The sequence below is a fragment of the Hipposideros armiger genome, unplaced genomic scaffold (genome assembly GCF_001890085.2).
Source record: "Hipposideros armiger isolate ML-2016 unplaced genomic scaffold, ASM189008v1 scaffold_132, whole genome shotgun sequence".
NCBI classification, from domain to species: domain Eukaryota; kingdom Metazoa; phylum Chordata; class Mammalia; order Chiroptera; family Hipposideridae; genus Hipposideros; species Hipposideros armiger.
Window position 1 is genome coordinate 3,380,603 of NW_017731482.1, and position 21,449 is coordinate 3,402,051.

At 41.2% G+C, this 21,449-nt stretch overlaps 2 protein-coding genes across 3 annotated transcripts in view; one reads left to right on the top strand and one right to left on the bottom strand.

Annotated features, from left to right (window-relative positions):
- Positions 1 to 11,773, bottom strand: part of THAP12 (THAP domain containing 12) — a 25,474-nt gene extending 13,701 nt beyond the window's left edge. Inside the window, exons 1-2 of the mRNA XM_019649450.1 lie at positions 11,405 to 11,773; positions 72 to 192 (exon numbers count right to left, since the gene is read on the bottom strand). Of these exons, the coding sequence (XP_019504995.1) occupies positions 72 to 192; positions 11,405 to 11,493 (210 nt within the window). The 5' untranslated portion in view covers positions 11,494 to 11,773. The remainder of the gene's footprint in view (positions 1 to 71; positions 193 to 11,404) is intronic.
- A 213-nt stretch (positions 11,774 to 11,986) lies between these two features.
- Positions 11,987 to 21,449, top strand: part of GVQW3 (GVQW motif containing 3) — a 32,654-nt gene continuing 23,191 nt past the window's right edge. For both annotated transcript variants that reach the window (XM_019649375.1, XM_019649374.1), the window contains exon 1: positions 11,987 to 13,572. In XM_019649375.1, the coding sequence (XP_019504920.1) occupies positions 12,502 to 13,131 (630 nt within the window). In that variant the 5' untranslated portion in view covers positions 11,987 to 12,501 and the 3' untranslated portion in view covers positions 13,132 to 13,572. The remainder of the gene's footprint in view (positions 13,573 to 21,449) is intronic.

Consider the following 21,449-nt stretch of genomic DNA (forward strand, 5'->3'; position numbering starts at 1 on the left):
GAGAGAGAGAGAGAGAGAGAGAGAGAGAGAGAGAGGAAGAAAGAGGGAAACCAAGCCCTCCTATTACTTACAGTTCTACAGATCATAGATGTCTCAAAGTGTTTGGCACATAATCGATAATGCTTATTTAGTTGATCAGGTGTTTTATCTTCTAAGTCTGCTCTCCTACAATTTTCCACCCACTTCTGACATCTATAAATAAAACAAAAAAATAATTATGGAATATGAGCTCAACATTTAAATTTCAGCAGTTTCAAGGCAAACAGATATTATGGACCATTGATCCAGACTCCCCTCTACCCACAGAACGTAACATAATTTATTGAAGTTGATTAATAAAGTGAGAGCTGGAAGAAAGCTTAGATATCATTTAGTATGTTCAATTACAGACAAGATTAAGAAGTAACTTGCTCAGGGTCATGTACAAAATCAGAAACAAAACCAGAACTTAAACCTGAGTCTTCAACTCCCAGAACTCCTAGTAAAAGAGAGGACTCAATCACCAGCAGTATAAATAAAAAGTTGCACAACCATGAGGCCAACAGCCTAACAGTCCCCTCAGGATTTCATCTTAAACAAGCATATAAAACAACACTGTCATTGTAGAAAATTAGTAAGTAGATATTCTATAAATAACTAGAGTTTCTTATAGAAGTATGACAGTCTTATTATGAATATGATTTATTATTTACAATATGTACAGATTAGATTGCAAGTTCCATGAATGCAGGCATTATATCCACACAATCTAGTACACAGAAGGTATGAAGACAGTGAACAAGACAAGGCCCATACTCTCTTGGTGCTTACATATTTGCAGAAGAACTAATAATAATAATAATAATAATAATAATAATAATAATAATAATACTTACTAAGCACTTATGAGTCAGACACTGTTCTAAGTCCTTTTCAAAGGGGGTACAATTATTAACCCCTTTGTGCAGATGAAGAAATGAAGGCACAAAAATGTTAAATAATTTGCTAAAGGTTGCAACTAGATCTTTCTTTCATTTCTCAAGTTCCTAAGAATAAAAGTTCTGCCATGAATAGTGTCACAAATCTGAAAACATTTATTTTATAATTATGTCATAGTATTGGGTCTTCAGAAAAGTCATGACGTAGTTTGTCTATTTTTTTCAAAGGTCATTTATTTATATAAAGAACAAAGATCAATCAATGATATATTGCCCGTTTTGTTCGATAACCTTTTGCCATCTTTCAGTGAGCTTCATAATTCCTTGTTCTTAGAAAGACCTGTTCTCATTTGCGAAAAAATGAGCAAGGTGCTGATTTACAGCCTCATCTGAATTGAAGGTTATACCACGCAAGGAGTTTTGAAGAGAGCGGAACAAGAGGAAGCCTGCCGGCGCAAGGTCAGGCAAGTATGGTGGGTGTGGCAACATCCCATCCAAGCTCCAATAATTTCTGATGGGTGATCAAACTTGTGTGTGGTCTTGCATTGTTGCGATGAAACACAACTCCTTTATAATTAACAAGCTCTGGACATTTCTGGATGATGGATTTGTTCAAACTGTCCAAATGCCAATAGTACACATTTGAATTGATTGTTTGGTTCCTTGGTAGGAGCTTGAAAAACACGACACCTTTAAAATCCCACTGCACTGAGAGCATAACCTTCCTCTGATGAATGTCTGCTTTCAATGTCATTTGAGGCGAATCATCACATCGGGACTAAGACCATTTGCACACCACAGTGTTGTAAACAATCCACTTCTCATCACCAGTTATCAGTCGCTTCAAAAAAGATCGCATTCCTCACATTTAATGAGCATATTGCAGATGTTTATATGCGCCATCAAATGAATTTCTTTGAGTTCATGTGGAACCCAAATATTGAGCTTGCTTACGTATCCCAGCTTCTTCAGGTGGTCATGAATGCTTGAATGATGAATGTTCAATGTTTCTGCAATCTCTCGTGTCATGTAACGTGGGTTTGACTCTATCAATGCCTTTATTTTGTTGTCATCAACCTCGGTGGGCCTCCCTGACCGAGGAGTGTTGTTGAGATCAAAATCACCAGCACGGAATTTCATGAACCATCGTTGGCACTAACATTCTTGTAGAGCATTGTCACCATAAACTTTATGCAACTTTTCACAAGCTTGGTGCGTGTTCTTCCCTTTATGGAAGTAAAACAGTAAAATATGCCAAATATGCAGTTTGGGCTTCCATCTTCAATTTGTTGTAAAATCTCCAAAACTCAACCAAATCAATTTTTTATAGAATGAAGCTAGAACTGTCAGCTGTCAAATGACATAGCAATAACATAGATGCAAATGACTCTAGTACTTCCAAAAATGAACTAGTGCCATCTGTCGCAAACATGCGTCATGACTTCTCCAAAGACCCAATATATTCTCTTGTCTTAACATTACACTTCACCCCTCCCCCTACACACTCTAACACTTAATTCCCTCCATTCGTAGTATGCAAAACCATGGGGAAATGTTGATTTTCTAACCTAAATATTGTAAAACCACACCTAAGTTGTACAGCATTTCATTTGGCCAAGAAGTATTACTGCACACAGTAATAATGCCTACAGTGTCCATATTTTAATCATATTTTTACACAATTGTGCAATATTATAAGCATTTCATGTTTCAACATCTAAATATTTAGTATAAAAACGGTCTCACTATAAAGTAGCTTGCCATACTGTTACAGTTGTTTGTTTTTTTAATTCTTAAATCTCTAGAGACCTTCCACATAGAATACTACTGCATGTATCATCTCTGTAAGATGAAACAGCTTTCTGATACGAGTACTCAGATTCAATCAAAAATAGAATGGACAGAGAGCTAAATTAATTACACTTAAAGTATGTTCATTTTTTTAAAATTCATCCAATTCTGAACTACCATTTTTGTACTTTTCTCTACATATGTCTTATCAAAAAAAACAGCTTCCCCATCACTCTTCCCCTTCTCCTCAATAACCAACGAATCTGTGTGAAGTCAGACAGTGGCTACTACTGAGAAGAGGGAGTTTGGGATTTTAGTAATATATATATATTTTTTTTATCTGGGAAAAAGTCCCATGGACATGTCACTCTGAAAATCCAACAAGCCATACACTTACAATTTGATCTTCTGTATATATGCTGGGGGAGTCAAAAAATGTATACACACAACTTGTATTCTTCTTTTGTTATCAGTATATATTGAGTATTTCAACTTTAATACGGTTTTTTCCTTTCTTAAAATTTGTATATATTTTTTGGCACCCTGTGTGTGTGTGTGTGTGTTATATCAATAAAGTTATGAAAATTATATATGACCACAATAAATATTTTTTATATACATACATATGTTTATGAACATGTATACAAGGTTGGACAATTAAGTTCGCAAATTCATCCTAGAAAAAGTGCAACATATCTCATTGCTGAATATCATATGGTCACCTTCGAAGTACTTCCCTTGGGAAGCTATGCACAGATGCCAGTGCCTACTCTACCCTTCAAAGCAAATTTGGAACTCTTTTTCTGAAATGGCCATCAGAGCTGTCATAGTATTACCCTTGATGTCCTGAATGTCATCAAAATGTCTTCCTTTTAACATTTCCTTTATCTTCGGGTAAAGAAAGAAGTCATTGGGGGCCAGATCAGGTGGGTAAGGAGGGTGTTCCAATACAGCTATTTGTTTACTGGCTACAAATTCTCTCACAGACAGTGCCATATGAGCTGGTGGATTGTCACAATGCAAGAGCCATGAATTGTTGGTGAAAAGTTCAGGTCATCTAACTTTTTCACGCAGCCTTTTCAGCACTTCCAAATAGTAAACTTGGTTATTAACTGTTTGTCCAGTTGGTACAAATTCATAATGAATAATCCCTCTGCTATCAAAAAAAGGTTAGCAACAGGCCGGCCAAGTGGTACGATGGTTAAGAACTGGCTTGGGACGCCAGAGGGCCCCGGTTCGGATCCCACATATGAAGGCCAGTGACACTGCCCTCCACAGCTAAGATGCCATGGGCTACCGTATGTAGCCAGCAGCCAGCGTGAGCGGCCAGCAGCCGCAGTGAGCGGCTGTCCAGAAGCCGGCGACTGAGCTGCCTCGACAGGGAAGAGCGCCAATGATGGTGCCAACTTGGGCCAGTGAAGCAACGTCCTCCACAACAAGATTGAAGAACAAAACGACAGCAACTTGTCTGTTCCCCTTCCCCCAAGTCCCCAGCAATGTTCCCATCCCCCCAATTAAAAGAAAAAAAAGTTAGCAACATCATTGCAACAAGTTTGCGAACTTAATTGTCGGACCTTGGATACAGAGTGACAAAAAAATGTAAGTATACACATTTTAAGAAAGGGAAAAACTGTATTAAAATTGTAATACTCAATATATACCAATACCAAAAGATGAATACAAGTCGTGTATATACATTTTATTGGCACCTCGGTATATGTTCATAACTATATGTATGTAAAATATATGAACAAGCATATATATATTTTATGCTTATATATAAGTATATATACTTTATATACATATATACTTATATGCTTATATTAGTATGTATACACATACACACACAAATTGCCTCTCAATCTGTTTTTCTTAGCCAACGTTCCCCCTTTCCTAGCTCTCCCTGTCATTGTTCTGTGCCCTGTACTACAGACTCTGTAGCCTTTTCCCTTAGCAGAGTAAAATGATTCCCCAAATCCTATCTACTTCCAAACTGGTCTTTTGTCTTTCTCTAACCCCTTCTTGTTGCTGCACATTAAATGTTTTAAAAGCCAATGTGAGAAGGTCTTTCCAGGCTTATGATCCTTTGTGGCTTCTCGTTATTCTTAGGATAAAGACCCAATTCTTCACGGCTTAGAAGACCCTGCACACTCTGGACCTTGTCTGCCTTTCCACCGTTAGGTCACACCATCCCTCCATTCTCTGCCCCCTCACAGGCTTTACTTCAGTTTCATGAATTCACTGTGATCATTTCTATCCTAGGGCTGTTCCCATGCTGTTTATTCAGCTTAGTTCCCTCTTCTTGTTGCTTTTTTTTTTTTCCACTTCTTTTACACAGGAAAGCCTAAGCAAAGATCAGCTATCAGATCATAGCCTGTCATTTCTTGAGGAAAACTATTCCTGATTTAGATGTGTGTGTGTGTATGAATGTATACACACACACCCAGGTAGGTAAGACGCTCTTCCACCTCTCTGTAGATGGTCTCTCAACATTCTATATTTATCCTATCTATATGATTACAAAAAGTATAAACATGTCCTAGTATCTCCCATCTTAAAACCTTCCTTAACCCTGATCCTCTACATAGTAAAACTAGTTCGAGTCCATTTTCACTGTATCCACTTTCTTATCTCTCATCTATCAATTCCAAAGAGGCTACTGCTTTATCCCTTTACCCCTGAAACTACTCAAGATTACTCCTGACTTCCATCCTGCCAAATCCTATGGTCACTTTCTATCCTCATCTTAATCATCCTTCCAATACTATTCAACCGTCATCACCACTCCTTTTTAAGTTTTGTTTTCAATTTTTTTCTTCAATGGCCTCCTACTAATATGCAGCATTTCCAAAAACATACCCTAAGGAACATTAGTCAAAAAATTGTTCCATTTAAAAAAAGGGGGGGGGGAGGAAGTGGTGAAATAAGTTTAGGTAATATTACCTATTTTATCCTAGTCTTGGGGTTTTAGATACTCCTGTGAGACTTTGAACAAATCAGCTAACCTTTCTGTGCCTGCTTTGGTCATCTGAAAGCAAGGACTACCTCAAAATTTATTGCAAGTGATATATGACATAATGTACATAAAACACATAGAATAGTGCCTGGCACATAGAATGTGAAGTATTCTATAAGAAGTATTATTATTATATCAACTCACAGCATTGTTTGGGGGATTAAATGAGATATGAAAGTATGATCAGATTTTATAGAAGCAATTCTCAAACTTCATCGTCTCAGGACCCCTTTACATTCTTAAATTACTGAGGACCTAAAGAGCTTTTGTTTATGTAGTTATTAGCTATCAGCACTTACTGTAGAAATTAAAACTGAAAAAATTTTTTTTTATTAATTCTAAAAGTAGCAATTCCATTACAGGTTAACATAGATAACATTTTAATAAATAACTATATTTCTCAAAAAAACGTTTAGTGAAAATGTTGTTTAGTGAAAAAAATGGCAAATCTCTTAAATGTCTAGCTTAATAAAAGATAGCTTGATTCTCACATCTCCTTTATGTTTAATCTGTTGCCATATGTTGTTTTGTTTGAAGTGTATTAAGAAAATCTGGCCTCACACTGACAGGCAGTTTTAAAAGGCTATTAAAATATTCCTCCTTTTTCTACATAATTGGGATGTTCTTTGATACTACAACAAAACTTCACAAGTGGTGCTTTTTTACAGACTAGCTGCAATGTGTGAAACCAGACCAAGGAGCTTTTCACACTCTAGTGGGTACATTAAAGTCCACTGGTCTACCTTGCACTTTGAATAAAGCTTTTATCCATGCATGTTTTTGTAAAATCATGAACTGATCAATTTGGAAAATACTAGTTCAGTGAGTTATGCAGACAATTTGAATGGCAACACATTTCAGTATACAATATATTTTAAAAGTCACATTTATCAATATCACCACTGATCTCATCAGAAAAGTCTTAGAAAGCGGTCAAGTTTAAGGTGGTGCATATAAATTTTCTAAAATTCTAATTTCTGTTTAAATGCTTGAATGTTAGTTGTTTTCCTTGAAGTAGCAGGCTTATTACATTCATTTCTGAGAAAATGTCTATCAAACACCTGCATCTAAATAATAATACTTAAAAAATTTTAGAAAACACAATACACAACTTATCAGAAAAATGTTAAACATTATGTAGCATCTGAAAAACACCACTGTATACTCCTAAGAGAATTAGCATGAAAAAGGCAAATAATGTCAGAGTGTTATTATAAAAATACTTTTTACCTTGTGGATTCCTTGAAAGGGTCTTGGGGACCCTCATGAGTGCCCAGAGAGCCAATGTTTTACATTTTACAAATAAGAGGACATCAACTTTCATTACCTTTTATTAAATTACTAAAAGAATCTTGAAAGACCTCACCACTTCAGGGGTGAGTTAGTACTAATTGCCTGAGGAGGAAGAAAAGGGCTTCAATTGCCCAACTCACCCCAACAGGAGCAATTCATTAGGTCTACTTGTAAGTTCTCACCAGGTCTGGGGATGAGCCACTGTGAATTGCCCCCAGGTTCCGGCCAAGCCTTGGCATTCGTCAAGCCATTCTGGAGCAATCAAAGTTTAGGCAGGCTTTTTTTTTTTCTTTTTAATTAAATTTTAGGTAATCTATGATCTCCCTGCCACTCCCCTAAGGTGAGTTGATTCTATTATTTTATACTGAAAGAAAAGAGAAAAGAAACAAGAGGGCAGGGAAGAAAAAGCATACTAATGCCACTTTTTCTAAGCTAATAAGAGCGACTATGATATGAAATTCTGCATCATGCCCTTTATTAATTACATTCTTGAATTTTAAATTACTTCTAAATAGCTGTGTCTAAAAGTGTGCATGAATTAATGAATATGATGAATGGGAAATGTACTACTTAATAGCATTAAATATATTTATCTTTATTGTTAGTAAAAAATGTTAGTTAGCTTTTGAAGGATAGGTTAGCAATCTCACCCTTTATCAACCTTCCCTAAAATCCATTTACAGAAAAAGCTGGTTATAACTAATAACCCTAAAAATAGTGTTATTAACTCAATAAACACCTCTGCAAGCTACTTCTTTATTATAATTAATTCTGGGCATGGTGGAAAGACTGTCAAATACAGTCGAATTTGAAATCCTATAGTATGAGGAGATTTGGTTTGGGTAAAAGTTAAGACCATGAAAATATGATAAGTAAAATAAGCCAGGCATAAGTAGATTAGAAGGGGTGGGGGTAGTTATTGCTTAATGGTTACAGAGTTTTTGCTTGGGGTAATGAAAAAGCTTCGGAAATATATAGTGGTGATGGTTACACAACATTGTGAATGTAATTAATGCCACTGATTCATACACTAAAAAAACGGTTAAAATGGCAAATTTTATGTCATACATATATATTTTACCAAAATTGCAAAAAATAATGTAATATGCCAAAAACTATTGAATTTTACATTTTTAAATAGGTGAACAGTATGGTATGTGAATTATATCTCAATAAAGATGTTTTAAAAAGTTAAGACAAGTTCATAATTTGGTCTTGAAATACTCAAAGGGATTACAAAGAAAAGGGCACAGATTTGCTCAGTGTGACCCTGGGGACAAAACTAAGGCCTCCAAAGCATAAATTATAGGGAGGCACATTTCCACTCAAAACAAGGAAGAACCAACAGCCAAAGCTATCCAGAATCTTCATGTGTCTGCTCACAGAACAGAGAACTGTCACTGGAGATTTTTTAGCAAAAACCTACCTGTCAGGATGCATACGGCCCATTAAAGGGTTCATAAATACCTTGAATCGTGGAATGCAAAAGTGTGTCTATGTCTTTTCTCAAGTAAGAGTCCTTATGTTAGCTTCTGAAAGGGAACAGTGACCCCAAAAAAGGTTAAAAAGCCACTACTATTAAGGGAATTCCAGCATTTCAAGGTATATTGTACTAGATCTAAAAACTTCCAAATATGAGACTGTAAGCCCCCATAGGCCACACTCCCTGTTAGGGAAGGTAATGAAAACCGCATTCACTATGTATGGACACAAATGACCTCTGGTCCACATCTGACTAGTGGTGCCCTCATCAGGCAAGGAAATATACTTCCAAGAATGCCCATGGGCTAAAATTTGACTAAAATGAAGATAATGCCTACTAGGTTAAAGCCCAACCAGATTAAGATGTTCCTACTCTTTTTTTTTTTTTAAGATTTTTATTGGGGAATTGGGGGGATGGGAACAGTGCTGGGGACTTGGGGGAAGTGGAACAGACAAGCTGCTGTCCTTTTGTTCTTCAGTCTAGTTGTGGAGGATGTCGCTTCACTGGCCCAAGTTGGCACCATCATTGCGCTCTTCCTGGGTGAGGCAGATCAGTCGCCGGCTTCTGGACGGCCGCTCACTCTGGCTGCTGGCTACATACGGTAGCCCATGGCAACCCACTGCAGCAGGGGCTGCAGCCTATGCCGTCGCCAGTGACTCACAGCAGCCCAGCTCCAGGTTGAGCTGTTGTTCAGCATCTTAGCTGTGGAGGGCAGTGTCACTGGCCCTCATATGTGGGATCCGAACCGGGACCCTCTGGCATCCCAAGCCAGTTCTTAACCATCGCGCCACTCTGCCGGCCCAAGATGTTCCTACTCTTCTCTGCTCCCACAGAACCCAAAAGCCATTCCTCACTCTCCTGAGCTAGTTCCTCCCTTATTTCCCTGAACCTACACTAGGGCTTAATCCTCAGACTTACACTACTCTGCATTATTTACCTGATATCATGGCTTTAAATACCCTCTATAAACTGAGAACACCTGTATTTACAACCTCCAGTCTGGAGGTCTCTAAATCACAGACTTGTGTATCTTTTTATGGTTTTACTTTTTAAATATTTAGGCCATTGATCTACATATGGGCCATTTTGAGTTCATTTCTGGATATGGTATGAAGGCATCTATTCTTTAACGCCTATCAGGCCTCTCAAACGTCACATGTCCCAAACCAAACCTTTAATATTTCTCCACCAAACCTGGTCCTCCCGGTCTTCCACAGCTCAGTAAAAGCTAAGATTAAAAATCTTAGTCATTCTTGATTTCTCTTTTTCTCTTAGAACCTCCATCTAAACCACTAAAAAATCCTGTTGGCTTCACCTTCAAAACACATCTCAAATGCAACTTACCACCTCCTCTTCTATTACCTGAATTTTTGCAATGGCTTCTCACTAGTCTTCCTGCTCTCACCTCTGCTTCCCTACAATCTATTTAACAAGCAGCCAGTGGTTCTGTTTAAAGTATGTCTCTCTACTCTATACCCTTTGATGACTTCCTATCTCACTCAGAATAAATGACCAAAGTGCTTTCTATGACCTACAATGTCTTACACAATTTGCCCCTAACTCACTCCCTCTCTTTCTGGTCTCATCTCTTATCTCTCCCTTCTTCCTTAAACCAGCAGTCCATGGATTTCTGGTTGTACCTCTAACAAGCATGCCCTGCCTTTGTATTTAATGTTTCCACAGATTGGAACGCTCTTCCCCTAGTTATCTCCTTGGCTGGCCCCCTCACCTACCACTGGTCTTTGCTCAAATTCACCTTAGTGAGGCCTTTTCTGATCACCTTGTTTAAAATAACAATTGTGTTTTCCCTGCTATTCTCTATTCCCCTACCCTAACATCTGCTTTTTTCCCCATAATATTTATCACCACCTGACGCACTGTATATTTACTTGTCTATTCCCCCCCCCCCGAATGTAAACTCCATGACAGCAGGGACTTTGAAGTGTTCATCTGTACACTCCCAGTGCTCAAAACAATGCCTGTTTAGCACATAGTAGGCCTTCAATAAATACCTGTGGAACTAACAAATAGCATGTTTTATTATAATCGCCTGCTCGTATCTGTCTCTTTAATGGACTGTGAGCTTTCTGCAGGCAGCAACACTGCTTCATTCATCTCTCAATTTCCAGCCCTTAACGTATAGTGGATGTTGATGTGAAATGAATGAATCAACGAGAGGCCAAGGAAAAATCCTCAGCTTTGTTTCAAACACAGTCCCCACACCATCACTCTCTAAATATAAGTCAGAGAGTGTACCTTACCTCAAGGAAGAGGTTTCTATACCAATTCCCGTGCCCTAACGCATTCTCCCCCCCCACTACAACTCGTTATCCCCACAAATAACCAAGTGAGATAACGAGTAACGGTCACAGCCAGAATTTGAACCATGAACAAGTCCGAAGGAGGGAGTAATTGTGGCTTGACTTGAAATCAAAAAAGGTGCCCCAAAATCAAAAGGACTCCAAAAAGAAAATGTTCCGGGGGTGGTGGCAAGGAGAGGGAAGGACCCCGGTGACCACAGCCATAAACTCCAAGTCCCTCTTTTGACAGCTCAGGAAACTCAAGCCCAGAGAAGAAAGCGACTTGCCTGAAGTCACACAGCAAGTTAAACAGGGCGAGAACCCACCTTATCCCGCCTGCCCGCCCCTCGGCTGCCTCCTATTTCGAGTGGTGTCCTAGGCGCCGCACCCTCATCAGCGCACGTGCTCCAAAGTCCCCGGGTGCCCGCGCGCCCACTGCTCGCGGTCCGTTCTCCTCCCCAATCTGAGGCTGGGGTCAACAACTGTGTCCCCCCACGTCCGCCAACACACACCCCTCTTAGACCGGAGCCTGCCCGGGGAGGGTGGTTGGCAGCGCGCACCGCGCAGGTGGGCCGGGGCTGCCAGCTCCGCACCCGCCGCTTACCTGGCTGGATCCCGCGGGAACCTGAAGAAGGCCAGGTCCGACTGCGTGCTCTTCCGCGTGCAGTTGGGGGCAGCGCAAAAGTTCGGCATTGTAGCCCGCCCGCGGGCCGGCCCAGCACTCCCCTCCCCGCCTCCTCAGGGCAGCCCGCCCGCCCGTCGGGGCCGGGGAGGGGAGCCAGGCCGGCCTGCCGGCTCGGCAGGGCCGGCGCGCCGGGGGGAGGGGCGGGCGGGCGAGAAGCCGCGAGGGGCAGGAGGGGCGCCGCGGTCCGAGGCCGAGCTGGGGACGCGGCTCCACAGTGCTGTGAGCGGCCGGGAGGATTTACCGCCGCCGCCGCCGCTGGTGCACCTCCCGCCCGCCCGGGACGCTGCCGCCTCCTTCCCACAATGCACCCTGGCGCCCGGGGGTGCCCTCTCTTCCCTCAGCCTTCCTCCCCCGCCTCTTCCTTTCCGCCGACTTCTCCGCAGGCAAGCACGCGCACGGAAGCGCGCTTGCCCGGGTGTGGCGAGGTGGAGGCGGGACCTGGCGCGGGCTGCCACAGTGCGCCTGCGCAGACCTAGTCCGCGAGGGGAGGAAATTGCGCATGTGGGCGTGTCTCCCGGGACTCTAAAGCAGGCGAGTACTGGCTGCTCCGGTAGGTTTGGCGTGCGAGCGTTTTAGCAGATCTGTGACGAGCCTGCACGTTACATCACTGGTACATCTCTCTTTGCTTGCTTAAGATACCACCACTTAAGCCTCCATTGCAGAAATCGCCGTAGACTTTTTAAAGGCCGCGGAATCGGGACGACCTTGGTGACTGATTTGTACACTCCCGGCAGACCTGCGGGCACGAGTTAGACGCAGACGTGGGTTGTAGGAGATTGCGTTTTCCTCAGCTTTGCAGCTACTCTTTTGCCCCATTAGCTCCTCTGAACGGGCCTCCCCAGCCTCAACTGGAAGCTGAGGGGCGAAAATTCAGGAAAGCAGTTACTCTTTCCTGGTGAGGCTTCCAAAGGAGCAAGAATAGCGACAAGATTCTACCTGCAGCCCTATAGAGATTGGTCCCTCTTCCTTTCCCCTCACAATCGTGGCCTGTTAACGTTCCTGTGTTAAGTGCCAGAATGAGTGACCGCTATCTAGAACAAAGGATTAGTATCAAATTTTGTGTGAAATTGAACAAGTCCGCAAGTGAGACCCACCATCTTTTAAAAGAAGCTTATGGGGATGAAGTCATGTCGAGGGCCAGAGTTTTTGATTGGCACAAAAGGTTTAAAGAAGGGAGGGAGGATGTTCGGGATGATGCCAGAAGTGGTCGGCCAGTTACCCACCGGACAGATGAAAATATCCAGAAGGTCAAGGACTTAGTTTGTTCAAACAGGCAGTTAACAGTGAGGATGATGGCTGAAGAGTTAAATTTAGATAAAGAAACGGTTAGACTCATTCTGAAAGAAAACTTGAACATGAGGAAGGTTTCTGCAAAAATTACATCGGGTGTTTTGAAGGATGACCCTAAACCTCAAAAACTTGACTTTCGTTCTGATCTTTCAAAAGAAACTAGGAAAAATAGCTTGTGTGTGAAGAAAAAGATAAGTTCTGAAACATGGAGTCATCTCCATTGTGAAGCTGGTGGGGAAATGCCTCTGCCTGTACCCCATCCCAGAATCCACTGTCCTGCTGGGCAGCTTCTGCAGGCATCATCTTCAACAAGCCTTCCCACCAGGGCAGCTCAGGACTGGTTCACACCCTGGTGAAAGGACTGTGAGGTAGCTGGACCTGAGCTAGAAAGCTGCTTCACTGTTAGGCACCTTCATTTGCTGCACATCTATTTTCAGTCTTCTCTACCACCACTCCCTCCATATCATGGCTCTCCTAGTTATTCTTTCCTGGACTGTTGGGCCATCTCCCTTGCTGTTCTCCACAACTTTGAAGAAGTTTTGGCTGTTGACTTCTGGTTCTTGCTTGTTCTTGATTTCTTTCGCTTAACAAGTTTGGATCTCTTCACTACCCTGACATTTTGTTGTGGCTGTCCTGTTGCTTTGTTCTCAACATTCTGCCTCAGGGGACCATACCAGTGAGAGGTGGGAACGGGATCTCCTGGAGTCTATATCTCTGTGCCCAGGGAGGCATACTCTTCTGGGAGGACCCCAAGGGAAGGCCTCCAGTTCCCGCCTGCTTCACACTCAGGGCCTGAGGTATGGTACAGAAGGCAGTGGAATGCTGATAGTGAGCAATGCCAAGGGCCAATTCAGTACACATGATTCAGTGGGAGCCCCTTCGAACTTGGGTTGGCCATTTATACTGAGCTCACAGACCTATCCCTCAGAAAAGACCTGGATTTATTGCATTCTAGTCCTGTGCTTTGGACCTCCCACTCATTTGCGTATCCCCTCTGCTGGAAGAGGAGGATCTGGTCCTAGAAAATATAAACCAGGGGACTCTGGCTCAGGATGTGATGTGTGGGTAGGATGACCAGGTGACATTCTAGACCCTGCATTAAGGGAGTCTGCTGCCTAAGTGCTGATTCTCACACAGCGCCTGTTTTTAATAACTAAGGCCAACATTGTCAAGTGCTTTTTGTGCACCTGCAGTTTTTAGAACACTGATGCGCATTGACGGTGTGAAGTTATGAGACAAGATCACCAAGGGCTGGGTGGACTTCATGGGTGAGGTGGCTCTTGAACTGGATCTATGAGGAAAGATGAGACAAGGGGTTAGGAAATTAGGGAAAGCGTCCCAGGCAGGTGGAACAACATGAGGCTGCAAACCTGAGTTTGTAGGAAACTGATGACACTTTTGGCTGAATTAGCAAAGTCTAAAGATAAAGATAGTGGTGTTGCAGAAAATAACAATTTGGAATAATTGGCTTTCTTTCCTCTGCCCCCAATTCTATGCCAGTTGTTTATAAATTGCTTCCCCTGAGTCTGTGGATAAGTTTATAATAACTCACTTATTTGTCTAAATTTCCCGTCAACACCCCTCTCCCCACTGTGCCCCAAAGCAGTCTCTATAAGTTCAATAGACTGGGAACATCTCAGAATGCCTGGTGGAGGTGCAGGGAGGGGCATGGTTAGTAATAGCATTTCATGGGATTGGCCAATGTCTGTTTCACCAAAGGATTTTTACACTTAGCAGCTTCTATTATTTAATAAGTTGGTAAACAGCATTGGTTGATAGTAGAGGCCCAAAACTTAATTCAACAGTTATTTTAGTTCTGTTCTTTCACTGTATCTCCTTCAAAAAATTACAATTTCCCCACTAACACCTGTCAATTTTGAGGCACCCCAAAACCTAGACCTTATCCCACAAATAAAAGACATTGTGCAAGAAAGCCCAAAGCAACAGCTTAAAGACTTCTACCTACATAGCCATTTCAAGACACTCCATTTCAGGACCATTACATCTTCCTACGTCAGATGATGCCCTGTGTTCCCCAGAAGCACTCCCCACTGCACTCTAGAACAAAGGCTAGCTATTGCAGCTTTGTGGCTGAACCTCATATTAATCTTTGTTCAAGTCCAGTGGTAATTGTTGCAGAATTGTATGCTCCTGGGCCAGGGCCAGGATCCCACAACAACCTATAGGCATTATCGCCAACCAATTATAATGCAGAGATCCTGAGAGAACTTATTTCTGGACTTATTCATGTTCTGTGCACAGAGCTAGAGTGACCCTTCCAAGACCATGCTGGAGTGTAGGGTACCAGGAGCAGTGCCAGCCCAGACAGGGTTTAGACGCAGCATCCAGAAGCAGATAACCAAGAGTGTGAGTGCAAACTGTTCCAAGTAGCTATAATGCAAAGGACTTAATCTATTACCTTAGATTATTTGCTGAAGAGAAGTCAGGTTAAACCCATTGCCCATTTGCAAGGTTTCCCAGAAAATATTCAATGAGAGATGATAACTCTAATATGCCCCAGATTTGGAGGAAGTAAAATTACTGCCATAACCCTCATCGAGACCAAACCATTCACATGTGGCTGCTCAATCACTAAACCCGTCTAGAGCATGATCTGGGAGTACCCCCAGATGGGAGAGTTCTTGTATAATAGTCCCCCTTACGTGCCTACTCATCAAATCGGTTTTATTGCTGACGTGAATTTTACCTTGGTCTGCACCTTGCTGCCCAGGGCCCTTGCACTCCTGATCCTATGTTCTCACGGGTCCACCCATCATCTTGTCCTAGCCTGTCATCCTTGGCTTTTCTCAGACACCTCAGTTTATTCTCCACCAGTTTGCTCTTGCTCTTGTTTCCCTAGTGCTTTGTTTTCTGGTTCTGGAACACACCTCCCTCCAGTAGCCACTTTTGGTCACTTTGGTGTACTGATCTTGAACTGACCTTTTGGTCATGGTTTTTCACTCAGCTCGCACCTCTCCTCTGATTTTTGGATCCCTCCTCTAGCTCCTACTTCAGCCCTATAGGAAACTGTCTGTTCTAACCCTGGCCCTAGGTTGCCGTCCTATCCTCAGGCAGTGAGGTGAGCAACAAGGGGGAATGTGTTCTTGTTTTTGATAAGAGACCTACAGAGAAGGAAAAAAAGTCTCTCTCCCACCCTTAGCCACCAGGGGTTCCACTCCCCAGGAGCAAACAGCGTTACCCCATTTTCTTAAGGAGGCAATTTGGTTACTTCTCTGGTACTCAGGAGTCATAAAAGTTTTTCAGAGATGTAACATTCCAAATCCCATTCTCCCAGCAACTGCATTTTCCCTGACAAGAGAAGCTCCACCTGATCGTAGGAGATGAAGCCTGGCAGTCTGTAAGATGCTGGGAGGAGAGCTGGCTATCTGCAAACCTTGACTATAATTCTTGAGCTCAGAACAGTCAGTTACTGAATCTCTTTGGCTTTCAGGCTGATCTCCCTGCCCATCTCCATCCTGGTTCAAAATGCACATGGAATGTCTTATGCCACAGCTGAAAATCCCGCGGGATAGACGCCTTCCAGGGCTCAACCTCCCATCATTGATCTTATCTAATTTTTTCCTCCACGCATTACCCTACCCTACTTCATTCCACGTGTCCCACTGGTAATGATCAAAAACAGAAAGAATACAATGTTCACCAATCTTGCATTCTGAAAAACCTGTAGATAGTTCAGCAGTCTTCTGAATTCTGCCCCCCGCTCTGAATCCTTATTGAAAGGTTATTGTTTGGGAAGAATGTGTACCTGGGGCCTGCTTTCTAGAGCCTTCTTTTCAGATCCATTTCATAGTCAGAATTCATACTTGCCATTGGAGATGCACAGATAAATCTGGATGCTAAGCGATGTTGAAGGTATCTAGTAAAGAAGTCGGGTAGTATTAGGGAACTGTCTGTATGACAGTAACACTGTTCAACCGGCGTGCTGTTTGCAGACATCATTGGCAACAAGTCTCACTAGGCTCCTTGGGATTGCATCTCACCAGGGTCTCATGGGCTCAGTTAGTAAGAGCTTCCTTTGCTGCTGGAACTATGTATGTAAACCCTGTGTTTTACTGCTTCTTAGTTGGGTCAGACCGCTCAGATTTTACCAGGCTTTTACATCCTATCTGAGGCAACCCTCATGTATTTATCTTCTGTAATCTCTGCCTTATTAGATCCTTGCAAACACTGTCCCAGTTGCATCACACTTCTCCCAGTATTGATATTCAAAAACAAAAAATCTGTAATAGGAAACTTCAGTACCTCCAAGCACCCACTTGGGTCTAGTGAAGGGGTCAGAAAGGAAATGTCTTAGAATTTGTGATCCATACAGTCTCTGTTATAACTACTCAACATTTTATTGTGAAAGCAGACATGGCCAATATAGAAACAGATGAACATGGTTGTGTCCTAAGAAAAACTTTATTTATGGATACTGGAATTTGAATTTTATATAATTTTCACAGGTCAAAATAAATTTTCATTTTTTTCAACCATTTAAAAATGTAAAAAACTATTTTTACACCTCTTAGCTTGCACACTGTAGAAAAACAGATTTTGGCCCACGGACCATAGTTTGTCGACCCCTGGTCTAGTGTTTATCGTGTGTGTATATAAAATGACACATGATTGATCACTTTCCATCAATAAATTGTTAATGCCAAATTGGCCTGGCAGTGTCTGACAATTTATTCTATAGATAGAAATTGTGGAATATTGAAGGGAATATTTATGGTGCCAGGAGAGTGAACTAGAGCTGAATGATTGACTATTTTACTTTGACCCTGTTCCAGTTCACAAAATAAGTTTAGTGTTGTTTTTGACCCAAAATGATATACAAACTACTATCTATATTTGTCCTTGTAATATCTCAAAAACAATTTTGGCAATATTACAAATGATACAAAGTTACAACCAGTGATAAAAGAATGAACTGAAGTTAGTTCCAAAATAGCCTTGACAACATTTGAATAAGTTTATCACCTACAAAAGTGACTACTATGGAGGAGACAAAACTCACTGAATTATATTTTTTGCATGTGTGTGAAAACATATATATGTATGTTTTTGTTTTTTGCAGCTGGTACCGAGGTATGTCCCTTTAGGTATGTTTGTTTTTCCCCTAAAGAGAGTCATATTGTGTCACCTTCATTTAAACCGATTTTCCAAAGTTGCAATAGAATCCCAGCATTGAACACACCTTCATAAGGGTGTTTAATCCATCCAGTTATGTTTCCCTGGAATCCAGGAGTGACTAAATCCTACAGCTGCTGAAAAAACCATCTGAAAGAAGATTCTGTGTTAATTCAACACATTTTTATTGAGTGGCTGTATGTGCCAGGCACTGTCCTGTGTGCTGGGGTACAACAATGTACAAAACAGACACAGGCCCTAGATCTGACAGTCTGAAATCTAGTTATATTACTCCACTTTCGCAAAACTTCTGTTCCATGAGCTCACACTAATTCATTGTTAATTGCATACCTGGAAATAGGTATGACCTTTGCCATAGGCCTCTGTATGTTCCACTTAAATTTTATTATCCTTTAGACAGATCTGTGTTGGTAGAAAAACACGCTTGCAATGTTGGAAGTGTAAATTGGCAACAGCTTTCTGAGAAGCAATTTGGCAGTATCTGTCAGGAGCTTTAAAAAAATGTTTATATCTTCTGATCCTCTAATTCCACTTCTGGGAATCTGTCCTAAAGAAATAGTCTAAAATGTGAGTGGAATTTGTGCTTAATAATCCAGAAGCCCAACAGTAGAAAATTGGTCAAATAAATTACAGAGTGACTATACAATCGACTATTACACAGTCGTTATAATTAATGTTTATGAAGAGTTAACACAGCATGGCAAAATGTTTATAACCTTAAGTGAAAAGAATAATATACAAAATTGTATATATAAATCCGAAAATGATTTCTAAATGACTAGAAAGGATATGCTGTGGGTGGTTGGAGTATGAGTATTTTAAAATTTTTCCTGTTTGTTTTAAAAACTATTTCCAAAATATCATTACATTTATTATCAGAATAAAATACTAGCGCCAAAAGTTGGCAATGGAGAGAGTGATGCCAAATCACTAGTTTGGGCCATGAACAATTAACTGGCCAAGTTGACATGCAGACTGTATGCTGTTGTGCTGTTTGCAGGGACAGAAGGGGAAAGGGCCTTCCCCAGAGAAGGGGATATGACCGGGATCTCTACAGAAAACAAAAGTGGTACGAGAAGACACCACGTGGCATATGCCTGTTATGTAGTGCTAGGTAGGCAAAGGAGCATGTAGGGATCAAGTATATTCTGACAAATGGAGAAGGATATGAAATACTCACCTGGGTAAAATTAACCTCCTTTGGATATCATTCTTACATTCTCTCATACAAAGTGGATATTCCTACGATGGAATTTGTTACAGCTGACTCACTGAAGAATCCTTGAGTCTCCCATATAATTTCTTTAGGATAGGAACAGCTTTCGATGTGCCAAGTCTACCTCCTCCCATACTAGCATACTCAGACAACACGATGTACACTGGAATATTTGGTATTCCTCGCTGAGAATGCCACACGCATATCATTAGTCATCTTAATGTTGGAACTTACAAAACTCTAAGATTTGCACGTTATTTCGTGGGTGTCCAGAGTTGCTGTGTTTTTTATTTTTATGTCTGAAGAGTAATCATGTTATGGGATTTTAAAATGAGAAATGATGTAGATAATGCCTTTCAATAGATGAAATTATTGTGATGCTGGGAAAATGTGTCCTTCATTGTTGTGTTAACAAAATGTTTATCATTAAAACGCCAGTTATATCTCCTCAGTGAAATTTCAAACTTTCAAATGGGTACACAAGGTAAATACAGGTTTTATAGGCTTATAGACTATAGATGTGTCCAGCTGGAAGAGTTCAAGATTTAAGTCTAAGTCTCTTGGTCATAGAACAAAAGAGAGCAACTTGGGTTTTAGTTCTTCTCCTTAAAAAGCCATTGTGATTGGGCAGTTCATTCACTTGGAACACTAGTTTACTCACCTGTAAAAGGAGAATAATAACACCTATCTCATGGAGTTTATTTTGTTCATTCAACTAATATGTATTGGGTGCTTATATGTATCTGACAATGTTCTAGACACTGAGGATGTAACAATAAACGACAAAAAATATTCCTTCTCATGAGCATACATTTAAGTGGGGGAGACAGACAAGCAATAACATAAATGAGTAAAAACATAGTGTGTTAAATAATGATATTAGATGTGAGGCTTACAGTAAATAATATATATGAGGTGCCCAGCGCAAGACCTGGTGTGTAATACTCGGTAGTGATTTCTTTTGCTTCTTTGGTCTTCCTAACAGCTCCTGAATTACTCTACAAGATGGTAGTAATCAGCAAAAAGTCTGACCCATTGCCTTCTATCTCTTGCCAGTTAATAAAGCCTAAACCTGTTTTTGCTTAAGAAGCAAAAGAATTCTTGCAGTTGTGTTTTGTACTTCCTGTATGGCAGATTAGTCAAGGTGGCGCCTAAACACTTGGTAAATGGCCTTTTCTGAAGCTATTTGGCAGGGGTCCTTGCCTGGGGCTAGATGGCAGGTGTTAGGTCCACATAGACAAATGCATAGTGCCATTGCTGTTTAAGCAAAACAGACTAGGAGACTGTAACTGCTGTTTCTCTTAAAGAAGAGATGTGTGCCCTCTGTCCTGTTCCAAACATTGGAGAACTGGGCAAAGTTTGCATTATGTATGTGAGACAAGCACATTGACAAAAAGCCAGGAAAAGGAGACTTTAATGCTTGTGGTATGTTCATATTTCTGCCCATTGTAGAAAATTTGGAAAGCTCCCAAATGTTTAAAGAAGCAGCTCAAAGTCCAGCTCTAAGGTTCAGGTATTTCACCAGACCCATCTCTTGCTACCTCAGCTTCCTCCTTCAGAAACATCCAATGAATAGTCAATTTACTGAATTCCTTTTCTGGGCCTGGGGCTGTACTAGGCAGTACTAGAAGGTACAGCCCTTAACCCTTAGGCAGTGCCCACCCTTGTGGGGTAGGGACAGGGCCAGAGATGGCAAAACCACTGAGAGTGTCCTCCTACCTTAGACTGCCCATCTTTCCCAGCAGAAAACTCGAAAGTACAAGCTTTTATAAAGAATTTGGAACAATATATTGGAATGATCACACTTTGGGTGATTGTGGGAATAAGAAAGTGGGTAATGAAGATGCAAAGCACAGAGCAATGGTAACTGGCCTGCTGCCTGTACCAAGCTAAGCTCCTCTAATGTAAAAGGACCCTGAGCTCTGTCCACAAGGATTCGGTGTGCAGTTTTACCACCCAGAACAAACTGGACATTAGGCTGTGGGCCAGTACCCCTGTACATTGCTTTAGGAAACTAATAAGTGAAAATTCAGAGTTACAACCCAGATTAGATGAGGAAATTGGCCCAGGGAGGTTGAGTGACTTGTCTTGAATCACACATCTAGTTGGTGGCAGAGCCAGGATAATAACGAAGGACCTTGAATTTCACTCAGTCCAGTGAGTTTTTTCCATTACTCCATTGGTAATAATTTCCCCTACCAAAGTGTACATTCTTAAGATATCTTTAAAATAGTGGCCGCCCTTACATTTGATAAATGTGATTTACCAACAGTTGATTTATATGCAGTTTTTAGGGAACATATT